This window comes from Drosophila miranda (assembly GCF_003369915.1).
Source record: "Drosophila miranda strain MSH22 chromosome Y unlocalized genomic scaffold, D.miranda_PacBio2.1 Contig_Y1_pilon, whole genome shotgun sequence".
Lineage (NCBI taxonomy): Eukaryota > Metazoa > Arthropoda > Insecta > Diptera > Drosophilidae > Drosophila > Drosophila miranda.
In genome coordinates this window covers 8,234,888-8,254,150 of record NW_022881603.1, presented here as the reverse complement: position 1 = coordinate 8,254,150, position 19,263 = coordinate 8,234,888, and the positions used below count along the sequence as shown (strand labels likewise).

At 44.6% G+C, this 19,263-nt stretch overlaps 1 protein-coding gene across 1 annotated transcript; it reads left to right on the top strand.

The window, feature by feature from the left end:
• Positions 1-12,641: 12,641 nt before the first annotated feature.
• Positions 12,642-13,152, top strand: LOC117190403 (probable salivary secreted peptide; the record flags this gene model as incomplete). Its single annotated transcript, XM_033395480.1, has 2 exons — positions 12,642-12,848; positions 12,930-13,152. Coding segments are annotated over 2 exons (384 nt in total), but the record flags the coding sequence as incomplete, so codon positions are not given.
• Positions 13,153-19,263: the final 6,111 nt, after the last annotated feature.

The window sequence follows — 19,263 nt, the reverse complement described above, 5'->3', positions numbered from 1 at the left end:
TGACACAAAACGGTCAAGGTCCGATATCACAGGAGTGTGGATACCAAATTTGGTTGCTCTGGCTCTTATAGGTTCTGAGATCCTTGAACTCATATTTTGCAATTGGCAAAACCGACCATGAAACCTGTGTGTTAAAGAGAGACAGAGCGAGAAAGAATGAAATTGTTTTCTTGATTCTGGCTATAATAATTATACGATCTAATTGAGATTTTGCACTCTAGAAGATATAGTCATCTTCTACGATTCTGCGTTTTTGGTTTTATCGTATCGCTAAAAATGTGGATGCCACAGATTTTCGTCCTTTGTGGGGGCGGAAGTGGGCGGGGCGAAGTTTTGAAATATTTTTGTAGCAGTGACATATCACAGAAGTCTGGATCCGAAACATCGTTGCTCTAGCTCTTATAGTCTTTGAGCACTAGACGCTGAAGGGGACGGACAGACGGACAGACGGACAGACGGACGGACAGACGGACGGACGGACAGACGGACAGACAGACAGACAGACAGACATAGCTCAATCGACTCGGCTATTGATGCTGATCAAGAATATATATACTTTATGGGGTCGGAAACGATTCCTTCTGGACGTTACACACATCCACTTTTACCACAAATCTAATATACCCCAATACTCATTTTGAGTATCGGGTATAACGAGGGGGAACGTTGTGAGTTGCTGCGGACACCGCAACTCTACAGTTATACCCGATACTAAGTCAGTATGGCTCTCCTCCGGCAGACGCCGCTAATATTGAACGACACGACAAAGAGTGCGTGCGAGAGAGACAGAAAATCAGTCTAAGCGTGACGTCACGCGCTGCGTAGCCACTGCAAATTGATTTGTTTCCTTTGGCTATAAAAATGATCTGATCTGATCCAGATTCAGCAATCTGATAGATATGGTCGTTATCTATAATTCTGCGTTTTTAGTTTTCTCGAATCTGCAATATTGTGGATGCAACGGATTTTCGTCCTTTGTGGGGGCGGAAGGGGGTGAGGCGAAATTCTGAGATATACGTTTTATAGTGAGATTTAACAGAAGTGCGGATACCAAATTTGGTTACTCTAGCCTTAATAGTCTCTGAGATTTGTGGATGCCCCAGATTTTCGTCCTTTGCGGGGGCGGAAGGGGGTGTAGCGAAATTTGGACACGAAACGGTCAAGGTCCGATATTACAGGAGTGTGGATACCAAATTTGGTTGTTCTGGCTCTTATAGGTTCTGAGATCCTTGAATTCATATTTTGCAATTGGCAAAACCGTCCATGAAACCTGTGTGTTAGAGAGAGACAGAGCGAGAAAGAATGAAATTGTTTTTATGATTCTGGCTATAATAATTATACGATCTAATTGAGATTTTGCACACTAGAAGATATAGTCATCCTCTACGATTCTGCGTTTTTGGTTTTATCATATCTTTAAAAATGTGGATGCCACAGATTTTCGTCCTTTGTGGGGGCGGAAGTGGGCGGGGCGAAGTTTTGAAATATTCTTGTAGCAGTGACATATCACAGAAGTCTGGATCCAAAACATCGTTGCTCTAGCTCTTATAGTCTTTGAGCACTAGGCGCTGAAGGGGACGAACAGACGGAAAGACGGACAGACGGACGGACGGATACTCATTTTGAGTATCGGGTATAATAAACACTCTGCTGCCTTTCCAACTTTGCACAATGTTTTTTTTCTTTTCATACCCGATACTCAAAATGAGTATTGGGGTATATTAGATTTGTGGTAAAAGTGGATGTGTGTAACGTCCAGAAGGAATCGTTTCCGACCCCATAAAGTATAAATATTCTTGATCAGCATCAATAGCCGAGTCGATTGAGCCATGTCTGTCTGTCTGTACCAAAAGCGCAGAATCGTAGAGAATGACCATATCTTTTAAACTGCAGAATCTGAATTGGATCGTATTATTATTATAGCCAGCATCAAGAAAACAATTTCATTTTTTCTCGCCCTGTCTCTCTCTAACACACACGTAGCATAGGTGGCTTTGATTAGAGTAAAACATTAGCGCCTAGATCTCAGAGACTATAAAAGCTAGAGCAACCAAATTTGGTATCCATACTCCTAATATATCGGACCGAGACGAGTTTGTTTCAAAATTTCGCCACACACCCTTCCGCCCCCGCAATGGACGAAAATCTGGGAATATTTACAAATCTCAGAGACAATTAACGCTAGAGTAACCAAATTTGGTATCCGCACTCCTGTTAGATCTCACTATAAAACGTATATCTCAAAATTTCGCCCCAGCCCCTTCCGCCCCAACAGAGAACGAAAATCTGTTGCAACCACAATATTGGGGATATGAGAAAACTGAAAACTCAGAATCATAGATAATGATCATATCTATCAGATTGCTGAATCTGGATCAGATCAGATCATTTTTATAGCCAATAGGAACAAATCAATTTGCAGTGGCTACGCAGCGCCCGACGTGACGCTCAGACTGATTTTCTGTCTCTCTCGCACGCACTCTTTGTCGTGTCTTTTAATATTAGCGGCGTCTGCCGGAGGAGAGTTATACTGACTTAGTATCGGGTATAACCGTAGAGTTGCGGTGTCCGCAGCAACTCACAACGTTCCCCCTCGTTTTTTTTTGTAGTATTTGACTTTGTTCTCTTGCTTTGACAAAAGTTTTATTAGGGGTACGTGTCAGGTCTCTGCCATGTGTGTGCGAGGGGATGTTTAGGGTTAGCCGGAGAGCAGAAGAAGGGGTGGAACAGGCTGACTGGCGAATGAATTGAAACTGTCAAAAGTGCACATACCGCACTGGACATTTTACCAGAGCGCAGCTTGAGCCCGTGCCCCTGCCTCTGGCTCTGCCCCTGCCACCTGCGGGCATGGATGCCGTGCAACCAATTGGCATTGAAAGCGAAAATGAAAGGGAAGCCCCCCCCTTTGAATGGTAGTGGCAGTCTGCGATGGATGGAGCGATGGAGCGACGGAATCCCAGACATCCCAGAGGGTGAAACCAGCCAACAAATACCGACGGCACGTGTCGACCCCCTGTCAAGCAGTTAAAAGCAGCAAATGGCAGCGGGAACGGGCGCAAGAACGTGGCACAAGCCCAGAAATTTGCTCTCTGTTCGTTTATTGCTTTTAAATTTGGCAATTGTCGAATCTTGGGCTGGCGAGTGCATGTGTGTGGGTGCCTGGCAATCCTTGCTACTCGTACAACAAATTGCTTATCAAGCGGGTGCATGTAACATTCAATGTCTGGGGGCGGAGGGGGTGGACTGAAAAGCAGCCCTTAATTTGGCCAATTCAAAAATGGAAATCGATTCCCCCGAGTGCGCCTCGTGCTGCAGCCGTCATCCGCCCTGCGAATGTGTTAATAAAATGTGATTAACAGGTTTCTGCATAAAATGCCAGCACAGACTCGCAATGATGTCGGACTGGCTGCAATCGGATAATGGCGATGTCTCCCCCGACATTCCCCTAGGCAAACAGTTCTTCCCCCCGCGATGCCGTTTCCATTGCCATTGCCTGGTATTGTGACGTTTTTTTTGTTTTGTTGCTGCAATCCTCGGGAAGCGTGGCAAATTATCCCTTGTATAAGTGACAAATATGTCTGATTCGGAGACACCCGGCTCCGGCACCCGGCACCCAGCTCCTGCACCCTGTCCACCCTTATCAGTGCGACAGGGCAGGGGCTGCTGCTGCAAGTAATGAGGTTTTATTCCAAAGCAAGTGACCGGGGGTTTTGTAATTCGCAATAAATATGCAGCCAAACCATTCCGGAGACCGGAGACCGGAGACCGGAGACCAACTCAGTGTCAGGCAGTGGCCGATAAGGATGAGCTTGCCCGGGATGCCGGGTCCATGGTTTCCCCAGTACTTCGACACGCCCCCGCGGGGGCTGATTGTGGTGCATTTTGTGAGGGATTCGTCACCACATCCGTGCCACGGATAAGACTGTTACTTAATTAAAATACAGCGTAATTCCCACAAATGGAAGCTGCCGGTGGGGCAATGTTAATACTTGCACAGCTTCTTATTTCTGTGTGTGTTTGCAGTGGAAACCAGGAGTACATAGGTACGAATGGGGGTGGGATGAATTCCAATGCATTCTGATCTCATCACAAGGGAGGTCCAACCTTAGCTAATTTAAAGCGAAATTCCTTCAGCTGGAAGCTGCAGTTTGAGCAATATTAATGCCTGCAGGAATGTAACACGACTGAGGCTCCAAAATTTAATGAGGTGGGGGATAGATTCCAACTAAATTTTATGAATATTTACCAATTCAGTTGGGCGTTGAAAGGATTCCTATTTCCCCTATCCAGTCACAAAGCACTGTCTTTGTGCTCCATCTCGAGCTTAGATTTTTAATAGCCAGTTCATTCTTAATTACATAAAGAGAGCCTCTAGTCTAATCTGTAGTGCTTCTAGCCATCCGCCCAACACATGGAATACAGTCCACTTTCCGAAAACAGCCGTTCCGGGATTTAAATGATTCGAAGATAAGGTATTTTATTGAACAGACAGTATCTTTCTGGCGAATTATGTCTCCGACTAACATGCCATTCAGAAAAGTCCCAATCTCAAGGGCTTTTTGCGGTGATAGCATATCGAAAAGTAGTTTTCCTGGAAGGTTGAGAACCTTTTTTAGGAACTTTCGATTGTTATGAACAACCGCTGCTTCTGCCGTGAGTCAGATATCTTATCTAGTCGGCGGCTTTCTTCGCTTATGATTTCTTTTTATTTTGCTTTTTTGCAAGACCTCGCCAGAGGTCTGCCCGACCGCCCCCAGCCACCCACCGGAAAGATAAGCTGGCCCTGAAGAAAAACTTAATTGAAGACGGAACTCTCTGTAAAGGCTGTGTTACTGGTGCCTGTTGTCGGTGGGCAATCCGATTGTGTGTATATAAGACAGGGCGCCCCAACAGCTGACACCACATCTGCCTAGAACGCTCAACAGTAACCATGAAGTTGCTCCTCAGTCTCACCATCCTCGTGGCCGCGATCTTTGTGGTGCACGGTTCCAGCGTCACCTGGGGACGCCGCAACGACTTTCTGCTCTCCCGCCAGGTGGAGGTCCGAAGTGCCATTAAGAACAACTACTGGAACATCGACGTCGACTTCCCACGTGCGGTAAGTGCTCGAATTCGTACTCCTACTTGAAGTGCTGAAGACAGAACACAATACTAATTTGATTCCCCCGATTGCAGGACACCGAAAACTACTACAAAATCTCCGCCATCTTCGTGCCGGCCTGTGGGCCGGCGGACCAGGCTACCGCTTAGCTCAGCTCAACCTCCGCAGCTTTGAGAACGTTGGCCTCAACTCCACCATGGAGATCTATGGACGCTAATCCAAGGATGCAATAGAACCGAATAAATTTGAATAGAAACTTAAACAAACCTAAAGTGTTCTATGACTGGATGTTCTCATAATTTGGTATCGAGCTTCCAAGATACGCTTTGGCTTGAAGGCACACATATCAAAGGTGCAGTGGATTTTGCGATGTTTTGAAATCATCTTGCAGACATTGTTGTTCCAAAGAAGACGCCCCTGTCAATGGTATAGCCCTATTGATGTATCTAACCGCAGATATCTGCTTATGCAGATATTTGCCCTGGGTCAATAGCAAAACTCCCTTCAAATGTATAGAGCTTTCTCCCTGTCTCCCTATGGCTCTGGGCACAAAGGATGAAAGTGGCATTGAAGAGGGAAAGTAAAACTTTTCCTTTTTTTTTGGGAGCCAGCGGCGTAGTCATCCAGCGAGGGAAAACATTCAATATTTAATGAATATGTGTGTGCTCCAGATACAGAGGTGGGCTAGGACGTGAGTGGGGAGTGGGGAGAGGCGCGAAGGCTATTTCCCGCAAATCCTGTGATGCCCAGACAGACCAGACTGTTAAAAGGGCTACATGGCTTACCGGAAAAAACGAATGAAAGAAGAAGGCCGGCGAGACTGCAGAAACTTATTGGCCTTGGCTCATTTGATTCCGAGGGATGGTGTAAAATTTGTATTTCAAATTGTGTGAGGGGGGCGGGGACTTTGGAGCACGGTCAAAAGGATAGATCGAAGCGCAGTCCCTTTTTTCTATTTCCCCCATTTATGTATCGAATTTAAATTTCAATTTTAAACGTCTTCGGGCATCCGTCCTATCTGGGGTATCCCCAGCATCTCGAATCCCCGATCCCCCGCTGTTGTTCGGCCAACACTGGGATCGGTAAATATTTATACACTGTTTCACTTAGTTAATATGCAAAGCGAGCAGGCCCTGCCACGGCAAAGCCCGGATATGTTTACGGATTCGGCAACGGCAACGGCTACGGATACAGCCTGAGGTTGTCCTGGCTATCCCCCACCTCATACAGCACACACCCCCCATACACCCTACACAAGTGCAGTTATCGAAGAGAGAGAAGTCGCTAAAAAAAAGAATTGGCCTCAAAAAAGTCACGTAGTGGCAGTGCAGAAGCGAAGTAGTGGTTCGGCGTGGGAGCAGTGCATCCGAATTCGATTTGGTCATCCGTCCATCCTTCTCGTCCTTCCATATAGCCGTAAGGACCCGCAAATGCGACTGGCGACGGCGACTGCCAAATTTCGCTTCAAGCCGCATTCACCAGACATTCCCCATACGCCGCGTGGCCCCCGAACGAAATGCCTAACATAAGCCTCTTGCTGGCTAAGCTGACCGCCACACCAGTGCCCGGGGTAACCGAGCTGCCACACACACCCGAGCTGCCCGAGCAGACCGACCTGCCCGAGCACACCCCTAACTCACTGTCAGCGGCAACAGCTTGCCGTGCAATTACTTCAGACTGTCCGGAAATGTCGCCCCAATCTAGCAGCAGGAGCAACGGCAGCAGCTGCTTGGAGCAGGTCCGAGGCCAGGTCCTGGTTCACCAAGAGCCATTGCAATGTTAGCTCCAAATCGGTTTTCAATTAGCAAAGGAAGCAGTTCGATTCGGGGGTGGGATCTCTGACTTTGTTGCACAGTGTTACCCCTGCCACTCTGCCACATTTACCGGAGGACAACAGCACCCAAACAGGGCGAATGCTCATGCTTGGGCCCTGAGGAAGGGTGTTGGACACGGCGTTAAGGCTGCTGAAATTGCTGATTTTCTCTTGTCGCTGGGGCTGGTACTGGTTTTGTGGCAAGCAGCATTGGTTTTTAATAAATAGCAATACCAATTTGGCAAACCAATCTGAGTTGTGATTATTTTGTCTGCACGTTACGACCGTGTACCGTGGATCGTGGACCATGGTGCACGTGGTCAAGTCGAAAAGCTTTTCAAATATGCAACAAGCTACACAGGTGGAACCGGTGGAGCAGGAGTCGCCGCCCCCAATGTGCTACTACTCGGGAGGGTAATGAAGTATTTATGATTGGGCTGATTGCATGTGCCGGACAGTCCTGCCCGTGTGTGAGATGTCACCTCGGCACCTCGTCTCCCGTTTCGACAGCCGCTGCTGGGGATTTGTGGCATAACAAATTTTTCCGGATAAATTGTAAAATACCACAAATGGCAGTAAAACACGGCACATACAACGCTAGTACAGTATAGGCGGGGCACAGCAAACTAGAGCGCCCGCCAATCAATATTGATGATGGCCAAATCAAAAGGCAACAACTCCTGCACTCGACATGAATTTTATTGCATTTTTGGCAAGCAGCTAAAACGCATCCACTGAAAATATTCGTCCTGGCTCGTGCTGTTGCAGTTGTTTATTTGGTACTCGTTTGCATAAAAGTTCCCAAGCCCCAGTAGACAGAACGAAGACGCCAGGAATTCGGAATCCAACTACTATAACTTTAATCCAAATCTAGTTTTAATTGCCATAAAGCTGATGAACTGTTAATGCCCGACAACGTAAAAAAACAAATACGAGTATGCTGAGATTATTTTGGACTGTTTTGCATTTTCCATTCTGTGGAGATTGTCAAAAAAAAATGAACAACCTGGGGAAATGCGAAAGAAAAAAGTCGAAATGATGCCGAGTCCATTCTTGCCGATTTCTGTATACCAATAGCTCATGGCAAAATTGGCGGCACAGAGTTGAGCCTGTGAGAAACCCAGGAACTCAGAAACTGGGCAAAAACACTGTCAATTCCCGACAACAACAAAAATGGTCAACAAATACGATTATGCTGAGATTATTTCGGACTGTCGACTTCCTATTCTGTGAAGAGATTGATTCCAGAAAAAAGAAGACCCTAAAATGGATGGGAAAATATGAAATAGGAAATGAAAGGCCCAACCGAGGTGGATCAGTATCTGGTTTGACTTCCTAGGGGCTCTTCCGACTGCCCTTCTTTTATCTCCTGCTTTAGGTTCTCGGATTGCAGGGTTTCCGCAGCTTATGATTGTGTTTGAACCATTTTTTGCAAGATTCGACCCAGATTTTAGACTTTTCCACAAAATCGACTACTACGAAAGTGGGAATTGCATGAATTTCCAATCATATTCCGACAGAGATCCTGCCACGACCACTTCCACCACCTCAAATGCTGATGCAAACACACTCACACATATCGACAAAACAAAGAAGTGGAAAATGGAACATATCACATGCGAGGATACCCTATTCATGGAAATCCCTCTTGACACATCTGGTCGGCCGGAACCGATCTCAAACCAAATTTTGTATCCAGACTTCTGCCACATATCAAAATTTAGCACCGCACGGGCGGCAAAACCCGTTTTATGGATTTTTAAATAGATGCTTTAGGAGGTAAGGGTTTTTTCCTTGTAGATTGGTCAATTCACCCACTGTGCACTGTGCGCCCCCTGACGGATAGAGCTCCAGGTCTCCAGCTTCCATTTATTACCGCCAGGGTATTCATATATGTCCAATAAATAATATCGCCTAGATGGCGCCATACCAGTTACCTTTTTGGCGGGTTGGCCAATGTACGCTTGTACGCAATGATTAATATTCTTTATTTTATTAATTATTATTTCGATTTAACACAAGCTTTGTTTAGCGTCGAAGTCAGAGATCAAGTGAATATCCTTCAGCAGGAAGAGTTTGGGCTTGATGTGATGCAAAGCTGGAGTTGGCTTTACCACCAGCATTCTTCTTCTGAACTGGCTGGCAAAGTCGAGTGGTTCCGACGGCACATCCAATTCGGAAAAGTATTCGTTGGGAAGACGTAACGTACACCCATATAGCATCTCTGCTGCTGATGCCTTAATGTCCACCTTGAAGCACGTGCGGAGGCCCAGCATGACGGTTGGAAGCAGCTTGATCCATGGTACATCCGGTTGGCACATCAAGGAAGCTTTCATGGACCTGTGCCAACGCTCGATCATGCCATTTGACTGGGGGGTGGTATGGTATATTGCTTCACATATGGTCTCTGCAGTCATATCGTTCAACGGCACTGCCTCCGGCCAGCGGGAAAAAGGTCAATCATTGTCAGACAATATCTGTATCCGTCAACCAAGGGCATCACAACGATGTATAGATGTATGTGATCAAATCTTAAATCGGGGACGGTGATCTTTTCCGGAATCAAAACTTTGTGCTTATGGATTTTGGCTCGTTGGCACGGAAGGCGATTCCTCGACCACTCCAGAACGTTCTTACGCATTGACGGCCAAACGTACTTTTGAGAGATTTGTTTGAGAGTTGAAGTGTAATTCGCAATAAATATGCAGCCAAACCAGTCCGGAAACCGGAGACCAACTCAGTGTCAGGCAGTGGCCGATAAGGATGAGCTTGCCGGGATGCCGGGTCCATGGTTTCCCCAGTACTTCGACACGCCCGCTCAGGGGTTGATTGTGGTGCATTCTGTGAGGGATTCGTCACCACATCCGTGCCAAGAATAAGACTGGTACTTAATTAAAATTTCTGGATGTTGACATGCAATGAATGCATCTTGCAAGAGGCGATGCAATTACTGCACCGTCAAGAGGCCCGTCTGAAACCAGCAGAAGGCTGTTACGCGAGCATGCAGGAAAGATAGCTTTTAGACAAATTTTCGAGGAAAATTAGCATTAAAGTTACTGAGAGAACTAGGCATGCATTTAAAATACAATACCACTACAATTACTAATTACTAGAAAGGTGCGTAAGGATAAGTGATTTAATAAGAGGAAGAGAATTAGTGGTGGATATAATATGGTAGAGGGACTTATAATCCGAGCATAAGACCCTGAACGGTTCATGCAAGGAATAATTCGATCTACAAAGTGGATGCAACAACGGTATAAAATTTCTAGTAAGTCTAATAGGAATCGTGAAGTTTATGTGGCTCAACAGATCAGGGCTGTCTATGTCACCCCTGATCAAGTTGTGCATTAAAATCACACCAAGCATTTTTCTACGGTTAACTAAGGATGTGAGGTTTACTAATAGCAGTCTACTAGAGTAAGATGAGAGTCTTACACCCGCATCCCATCCCATCCCAAGGCCCCGCAGAGCCAAGAGTAAAAAGTTGTTCTGTACTGATTCTATACGGTCCTGGTGTACTTTGTACTGAGGGCACCATACACAGGAGCCGTATTCTAAGATCGGACGAACAAGCGAGGTATAGAGAGTCTTTGTTATATAGGGGTCGTCAAATTCCTTTGACCACCTCTTTATAAACCCAAGCACGCCCATGGCCTTATTTACCATGGTAGAAATGTGTTCGGAAAACTTTAACTTGGGGTCTTACATAACACCCAGATCATCCACCAGGGTAATTCTCTCAAGAGAACCACCAAATAGGGTATAGGGAGCCAACAAGGGGCTAGAACGATGAAATGTCATAACTTTGCATTTCGAGGCAGTAAGGTGTAACAAGTTTGCACAACACCATGACTGAAAGTTATTGAGATCGGATTGCAAGCGAGAATGAAATGTGATGTCCTTTTACTGGACACAGAGTTTAACATCATCCCCATACATAAGTACTCGAGAGTATTTTAATATCGGAGGCAAGTCAATAATAAAGAGTGTGAAGAGTAAGTGGCCTAGATGGCTGCCCTGTGGTACTCCTGAAGAAACCTTTACTGGTAAAGAGAGAGAGTTTTTGAAGAGGACTCTTTGAGACCTGGAACAAATGTTGCAAGTGCGAGTTAATACCTTCTCAAACATTTTGGGAATAGCGGATAACTTTGCTATACCTCTATAATTTTTTGCGTCAGACTTGCTACCTTTTTTTTGGAGAGGAATTATAAACGATTCCTTCCAGATCGGGGGGAAGCAAGAAGAATCGATGGACAGGGCCTCGGCGCAGTACCTGAGTACACAACCTGGAACCCCGTCTGGAACCCCGTCTGGACCCGGTGAAAACACCGGCTTAACTAGTCGAAGATCATGATGTAAAGAAGATTCATTTAACAAGGGACTGAAAATGCCGTTCGACCTCGGTAAACCGTATGGGTACGGATGACCAGAGTAGCTTTCCTCAGAATAGGTGGTTTGGAAAAATTGGGAAAAAAGATCGGCAATTGCCTGATCATTATTTGCCGACGTATTACAAAATGATAGCGAGGGTCCTGAGTTTGGTCCTGTTTAGGGTCCTGAGAAAAACGTATCCTGTATCGAGATAGGTAGTTCTTATAGAATGTGCATTAAAAACTGAAAAGCTAGACCGAGCTATTACATAGCGAGGGTGAGGAGTAGTAGAACCGACTTCTTGAAATTTTTTATAAAGTCCTGATTTTAAGTTTTTTAGACTGGAAACTCTTTGATAAATCAAGGGGGTTTTCCAGATCTAATCGGACAGGAAAGCGAGACACAAGAATCAAAAAAGGTGCCAAGATCATTGTAAAAAATGTTTGTACCAATCAAAATCCCTAATGAGGTTATTAAGCTTCGCAAACTCGGCTTTACGAAAGCAGCGGACACGTTCAGGTAGCATAGGTACGCCAGGTAATTCCAAGGGATGGATTTAATTTGTGCTCAAAACAAAGCCATTTTAGACCTTCACTGGGATCCTTTGCATTCACAATTTGTCACTCCAATTTCTTGAAAAAATATGTAGACTAAACTAATATAAAGCGAAATTCCCTTAGCTGGAAGCTGCAGTTGGAGCAATATTAATGCCGGAAGAAATGTAACAGCTTCCCCACTTTAATGAGGTAGGGGATAGATACGAATTAACTTTAATGAATATTCAGTTGGTCGTTGAAGGGATTGCTTATTCTTAATTACATAAAGATAGATCTAGTCTAATCTCTAGTGCTTCTAGCCATCCGCCCAATACTCCTCTATGCATGGAATACAGTCCACTCTCCGAAACAGCCGTTCCGGGATTTAAATGATTCGAAGATAAGGTTTCTGTTCTGTTGAACAGATAGTATCTTTCTGGCGAAATGTATCTCTGACTAAGATGCCATTCAGATAAGTCCCAATCTCAAGGACTGAAAAGTAGTTTTCCTGGACGGCTGAGAACTTTTTTTCGGAACTTTCGGCTGTTATGAACAACCGCTGCTTCTGCCGTGAGTCAGTAATCTTATCTAGTCGGGGGCTTTCTTCGCTTTTGATTTTTTTTTTATTTGGCTTTTTTTGCAAGACCTCGCCAGAGGTCTCCCCGACAGCCCCCTGCCCCTACGGAAAGATAAGCTGGCCCTGTTGAAAAAGTTAATTAAAGAGGGAACTCTCTGTAATCACTGTGTTGCTCACGGCAGCTGAGTGGCTGTGCTGGTGCCTGTTGTCGGTGGCGATACAATTGTGTGTATATAACACAGGGCGTCCCAACAGCTGACACCACATCTGCCTAGTCTCACCAGTCTCAGTCTCACCATCCTCGTCGCCGCGATCTTCGTGGTGTACGGTTCCAGCGCCAGCTGGGGACGCCGCAACAGCAACGACTATCTGCTCTCCCGCCAAGTGGAGGTCCGCAGTCCCATTAAAAACAACTACTGGAACGTCAACGTCGACTTCCCACGTGCTGTATGTACTCGTACTCCTACTTGAAGTGCTAAAGTGCTGAAGGCTGAACACATTACTAATTTGATTCCCCATCGATTGCAGGGCACCGTCAACTACTACAACATCTCCGCCATCTTCGTATACGACAACTTCAAGAACACCTCTGGGGCCACTCCGGCCCTGTGGTCCGGCGGACCAGGCTTCCGCTTCGCTCAGATCAACCTCCGCAGCCAGGTGAACCGTGGCCTCAACTCCACCATCGAGATCTATGGACGCTAATCCAAGGATGCAATAGAACCGAATAAATTTTAATAGAAACTAAAAAAACGAGGGGGAACGTTGTGAGTTGCTGCGGCCACCGCAACTCTACGGTTATACCCGATACTAAGGCAGTGTGGCTCTCCTCCGGCAGACGCCGCTAATATTAAACGACACGACAAAGAGTGCGTGCGAGAGAGACAGAAAATCAGTCTGAGCGTGACGTCGGGCGCTGCGTAGCCACTGCAAATTGATTTGTTCCTATTGGCTATAAAAATGATCTGATCTGATCCAGATTCAGCAATCTGATAGATATGGTCATTATCTATGATTCTGCGTTTTTAGTTTTCTCGAATGTGCAATATTGTGGATGCAACAGATTTTCGTCTTTTGTGTGGGCGGAAGGGGGTGGGGCGAAAATTTTGAGATACATGTTTTATAGTAAGATCTAACAGGAGTGCGGATACCAAATTTGGTTACTCTAGCCTTAATAGTCTCTGAGATTTTTGAATATCCCCAGATTTTCGTCCTTGCGTGGGCGGAAGGGGGTGTGGCGAAATTTTGAAACAAACTCGTCTCGGTCCGATATATTAGGAGTGTGGATACCAAATTTGGTTGCTCTAGCTTTTGTAGTCTCTGAGATCTAGGCGCTAATGTTTTACTCTAAGCAAAGCCGCCTATGCTACGTGTGTGTTAGAGAGAGACAGGGCGATAAAAAATGAAATTGTTTTCTTGATGCTGGCTATAATAATAATACGATCCAATTCAGATTCCGCAGTCTTAAAGATATGGTCATTCTCTACAATTCTACGTTTTTGGTTTTCTCATATTTTTGAAATTGTGGATGCCACAGATTTTCGTCCTTTGTGGGGGCGGAAGTGGGCGGGGCAAAGTTTTAAAATATTCTTGTAGCAGTGACATATCGCAGAAGTCTGGATCCAAAACATCGTTGCTCTCGCTCTTATAGTCTTTGAGCACTAGGCGCTGAAGGGGACGGACAGACGGACAGACGGACGGACGGACAGACAGACAGGGCTCAATCGACTCGGCTATTGATGCTGATCAAGAATATATATACTTTATGGGGTCGGAAACGATTCCTTCTGGACGTTACACACATCCACTTTTACCACAAATCTAATATACCCCAATACTCATTTTGAGTATCGGGTATAAAAACAGAAAGTGTTCTTCGACTGGATGTTCTCATAATTTGGTATCGATCTTCCAAGATACTCTTTGGCTAGGAGGCACACATACACTCCTCTGTCAATGGTATAGCCCTATTGATGTATCTGACCGCAGATATCCGCAGATATGCAGATATTTGTCCTGGGTCAATAGCAAAACTCCCTTCAAATGTGTAGAGCTTTCTCCCTGTCTCCCGATGGCTCTGGGCACAAAGGATGAAAGGGGCATTGAAGAGGGAAAGGAAAACTTTTCCTTTTTTTTGGGAGCCAGCGGCGTAGTCTTTTAGCGAGGGAAAACATTCAATATTTAATAAATATGTGTGTGCTCCAGATGCAGAGGTGGGTATTTCCCCCATTTATGTATCGAATTTAAATTTCAATTTTAAACGTCTTCGGGATTCAGTCCTATCAGTCCTATTCAATCCTAAAGTGGAAATTGAATGAATTTCCAATCATATTCCGACAGATCCTGCCACGACCACTTCCACCACCTCAAATGCTGATGCAAACACACTCACACATAGCGACAAAACAAAGAAGTGGAAAATGGAACATATCATACGCGAGGATACCCTATTCATGGAAAGCCCTCTTGACACATCTGGTCGGCCGGAACCGATCTCAAACCAAATTTTGTATCTAGACTTCTGCCACGTTTCAAAATTTAGCACCGCACGGGCGGCAAAAACCATTTATACTTTTTTAAATGGACGCTGTAGGAGGTAAGGGTTTTTTCCTGGTAGATTGGTCAATTCACCCACTGTGCACTGTGCACCCCATTTATTACCGCCAGGGTATTCATATATGTATGTCTAATACAAAATATCGACTAAATGGCGCCATACCAGTTATCTTAGTTCTAAAAACAGCCAACCATTTTTGAGTAATAGATGAAATGACAAGTAGATGGCGAGCATGGAAGTATTTTATACGAAATATACAGGAATATGCATATCAGTGTCACAATTTGAATAAAAATGTATTAATTTATTGAATAAACTTACTAGAACATGTTTTAAAACATTGCGCCTGCATATATTCTTTATACATATATATGTATATCTTTCAATATTAAATATATGTATACTTAATCATACATTATATACATGTGTGTATGTATATCCATGCATAGCATATTTTTCACTCCACCTATTTTTTCTTTCCACCCCGAAAATCACCCCGAAATCACACACACACACAGTAACTGAGAAGTATTTTCCTTTGTTTTGACTTTTTCTTTGCGCATTTTGAGCTCATGGAAAGATATCTTTCCATATGGCTGACTCTGAATGGACGTGTAGATACAGTTTTTCTGCTGTCATTTTCGTAATGAATAATGAAGGGAAGACGTGCAGCCTTTGCCGTCCCGTGAATGGGAAACATTTCAGCAGGTCTGTCACTCAGATGGTTCGGAGCTTTGTGAACGCAACTGTACTTGTTTTGTTTTTGATGTCGCAGTACTTTGCGCCTGCTTAACATACATAGGCTTCATTACACTGATCAGCTCTTAAGTTCTCCATCAGCAGCGTTAACGGCCACGGTATCCAAGGTATGCTTTTTTTGGAGCTGCAAAAAAGGGAACAGGCATCCACTAGAGTCAGCTCGGATCAGCGGCAGCGCTTAATATCCGCTCATTTCTCAACCAAATCCCATGCCAATACCAAAGGAAACGATCGCAAAGAAATGCAGCATAGAAGAAGTATACCGCCTTGCGTCCTTTTTGCGGAAATCACCCACCCACCAACGAAAGTAACCGATGCCCAGCACACAGCCAGCAGTTGTGCGGCCATTTAGATCCAGCGCCAAGCACCAGTACGATTATTCCTTTCCTTGAGGGTTATTATTTGTGATCCGGGTTCGTCGAGACAAGAGCCTAGGAAACCGAGCAGTTGATCACGGAGTAACATAGAGAACGTCCGTGTTTTCACCACGCCGCACCACCAACCCCGCCCCATGAAGCTCATCAATAATAACGGCTTGTGCAGACAACATAAAAACGCCCAACAGAAGCGGGAAAACCAATGGCACCATTCGGCTGCACAAAGTTGCAATCGTGGGCCAATACGAAATCAGAACCACTTCGGGTGTCTTTCGGCGTCCAATCGGACGTTCAACCAACCCGACCTGTTTGTTTGTCTTTTCGTCGATTCCAATTCGCCGCACGGCGAACTGTATTCGCTCGCAACCGGTTTTCTCTCGGTGGAGTGGATGGTTCTTCTGTTCTCTCTTCTCTTAATCTCCTGCCTTCATTTTCTACGTCAGCCTGTACTTCTCTGATAAGCCATAAATACCATACCAGAATAATGAAAATGGATGTGAAAATTGAACATTTTTGTTGCCCAAAACTCAAAGTTGTTATTGGATAGTCAGTTTTGAAAAAGGCCCAACTGTTACCTACTAAAAACGAGGGGGAAAGTTGTGAGTTGCTGCGGAGACCGCAACTCTACAGTTATACCCGATACTAAGTCAGTATGGCTCTCCTCCGGCAGACGCCGCTAATATTAAACGACACGACAAGGAGTGCGTGCGAGAGAGACAGAAAATCAGTCTAAGCGTGACGTCGGGCGCTGCGTAGCCAGTGCAAATTGATTTGTTCCTTTTGGCTATAAAAATGATCTGATCTGATCCAGATTCAGCAATCTGATATATATGATCATTATCTATGATTCTGCGTTTTTAGTTTTCTCGTATCCCCAATATTGTGGATGCAACAGATTTTCGTCCTTTGTGGGGGCGGAAGGGGTTGGGGCGAAATTTTGAGATACACGTTTTATAGTGAGATCTAACAGGAGTGCGGATACCAAATTTGGTTACTCTAGCCTTAATAGTCTCTGAGATTTGTGAATATCCCCAGATTTTCATCCTTTGCGGGGGCGGAAGGGGGTGTGGCGAAATTTTGAAACAAACTCGTCTCGGTCCAATATATTAGGAGTGTGGATACCTAATTTGGTTGCTCTAGCTTTTATAGTCTCTGAGATCTAGGCGCTAATGTTTTACTCTAAGCAAAGCCGGCTATGCTACGTGTGTGTTAGAGAGAGACAGGGCGAGAAAAAATGAAATTGTTTTCTTGATTCTGGCTATAATAATTATACGATCTGGTTCAGATTTTGCACTCTAGAAGATATAGTCATCCTCTACGATTCTGCGTTTTTAGCTTTCTCGTATCGTCGAAATTGTGGATTTTCGCCCTTTGTGGGGCGGAAGTGGGCGGGGCAAAGTTTTAAAATATTCTTGTAGCAGTGACATATCACAGAAGTCTGGATCCAAAACATCGTTGGTCACGCTCTTATAGTCTTTGAGCACTAGGCGCTGAAGGGGACGGACAGACGGACGGACGGACAGACGGACAGACAGACATGGCTCAATCGACTCGGCTATTGATGCTGATCAAGAATATATATACTTTATGGGGTCGGAAACGATTCCTTTTGGACGTTACACACATCCACTTTTACCACAAATCTAATATACCCCAATACTCATTTTGAGTATCGGGTATAAAAAGATCAGTTCGATTTCATTCGATATATTACCAAAGACTATACAATACCAAGATGTCGCATGAGCGACCAAAAAGCTGTTCTATGGCGGGTCCTAACATTAGGACCCAAAAGGACCCTTTTCGCCTGTGCTTCGTCTCTACCGGTGGTCGCGGATCGCCGATGTCTTTAGAGCGGCACAGTGGGACCTTTGGCCGTCTCAGCTTGCTAAATTAGTTAGCTAGTCAATAAATATTTGCACACTGAAAAAATGTTAAACTTTGAGTGCTTATATCTCCTAAACTAAAACTATCTTGAAAATTCGATTGGAAAATTCTCTACATTAAATTTATCTAAAGCACTCATACAATTTTTTGATTATTTCGGCTGAGTCCCCACTGTGCCGCGCCAAAGACATCAGCGACCACGCTGCCCTACGGTTTCGGCACGCAGCACTGACATGCTTTCAGTGCGCTTGTGTGTGAAGCTAAAAGCCGTATATGCTGCGGGCGAAACCGGTTTATGGCCGTGCCGACCTAGGACATACACACATATACACAACTACAAGCATATTTCTGGGTTGGCTCGAGCTCGTGCTGACCGAGGCATTGACGAAGCCGAGTAGCACTTCGGAGGCGAAGGTAGCGTAAAAGAGAATTGAAGTACTAGCCCCGCGCGCCCGTACCATGAAGCGTCAAACGAAAATTGAAAAAGCATTTGTTCCTCATGCGACATCTTGGTATTGTATAGTCTTTGATATTACTTAATGTATGTACAGTGACGAACTAAATTTTTGGCACAGTAAGCTTTTTAAACTTTCTGGCCACTGTGTGACCCTTTCGATAACGATATATGGTAAAAATAAATTTAGCCAACCAGATCATAGTATTTAGTATATATATATATTAAATTTGTTTACAAAAATTAAAACTAAGCATTAGTATTAAATAAAAAACTTTAAAAAGTGTATATTTCGTTGAACAAAATTATTGGCACACTAGGCTTTATACATACATACAAACGTCTGAACTACGCCAAGGAGTTTATAACTAAGCCCAAAGATTTCTGGCAACAGGTGCTATTTTCCGATGAAAGTAAATTCAATATTTTCCGATCGGATAGATTCCAAACAGTGTGGAGAAAGCCAAATACCGAGTTCGACAATCAAAACATAACTCCAACTGTTAAGCATGGTGGTGGAAGTGTCATGGTGTGGGGTTGCATGTCTGCTGCTGGTGTGGGTGAATTGGTATTTATAGACGGCATAATGGACAAAAATATCTATCTGAATATTTTGAAGGATAACCTAAAAAAAAGTGTCGAAAATCTAAATTTACCAAATTCCTTCACATTTCAGCAAGACAACGACCCCAAGCATTCGGCCCATATAGTCAAAATGTGGCTTACTTACAATACCGCCCATGTTCTGCCACACCCACCACAGTCCCCGGACCTCAATCCAATTGAACATTTGTGGGAGGAATTGGATAGGCGCATTAGAAAGCGGGC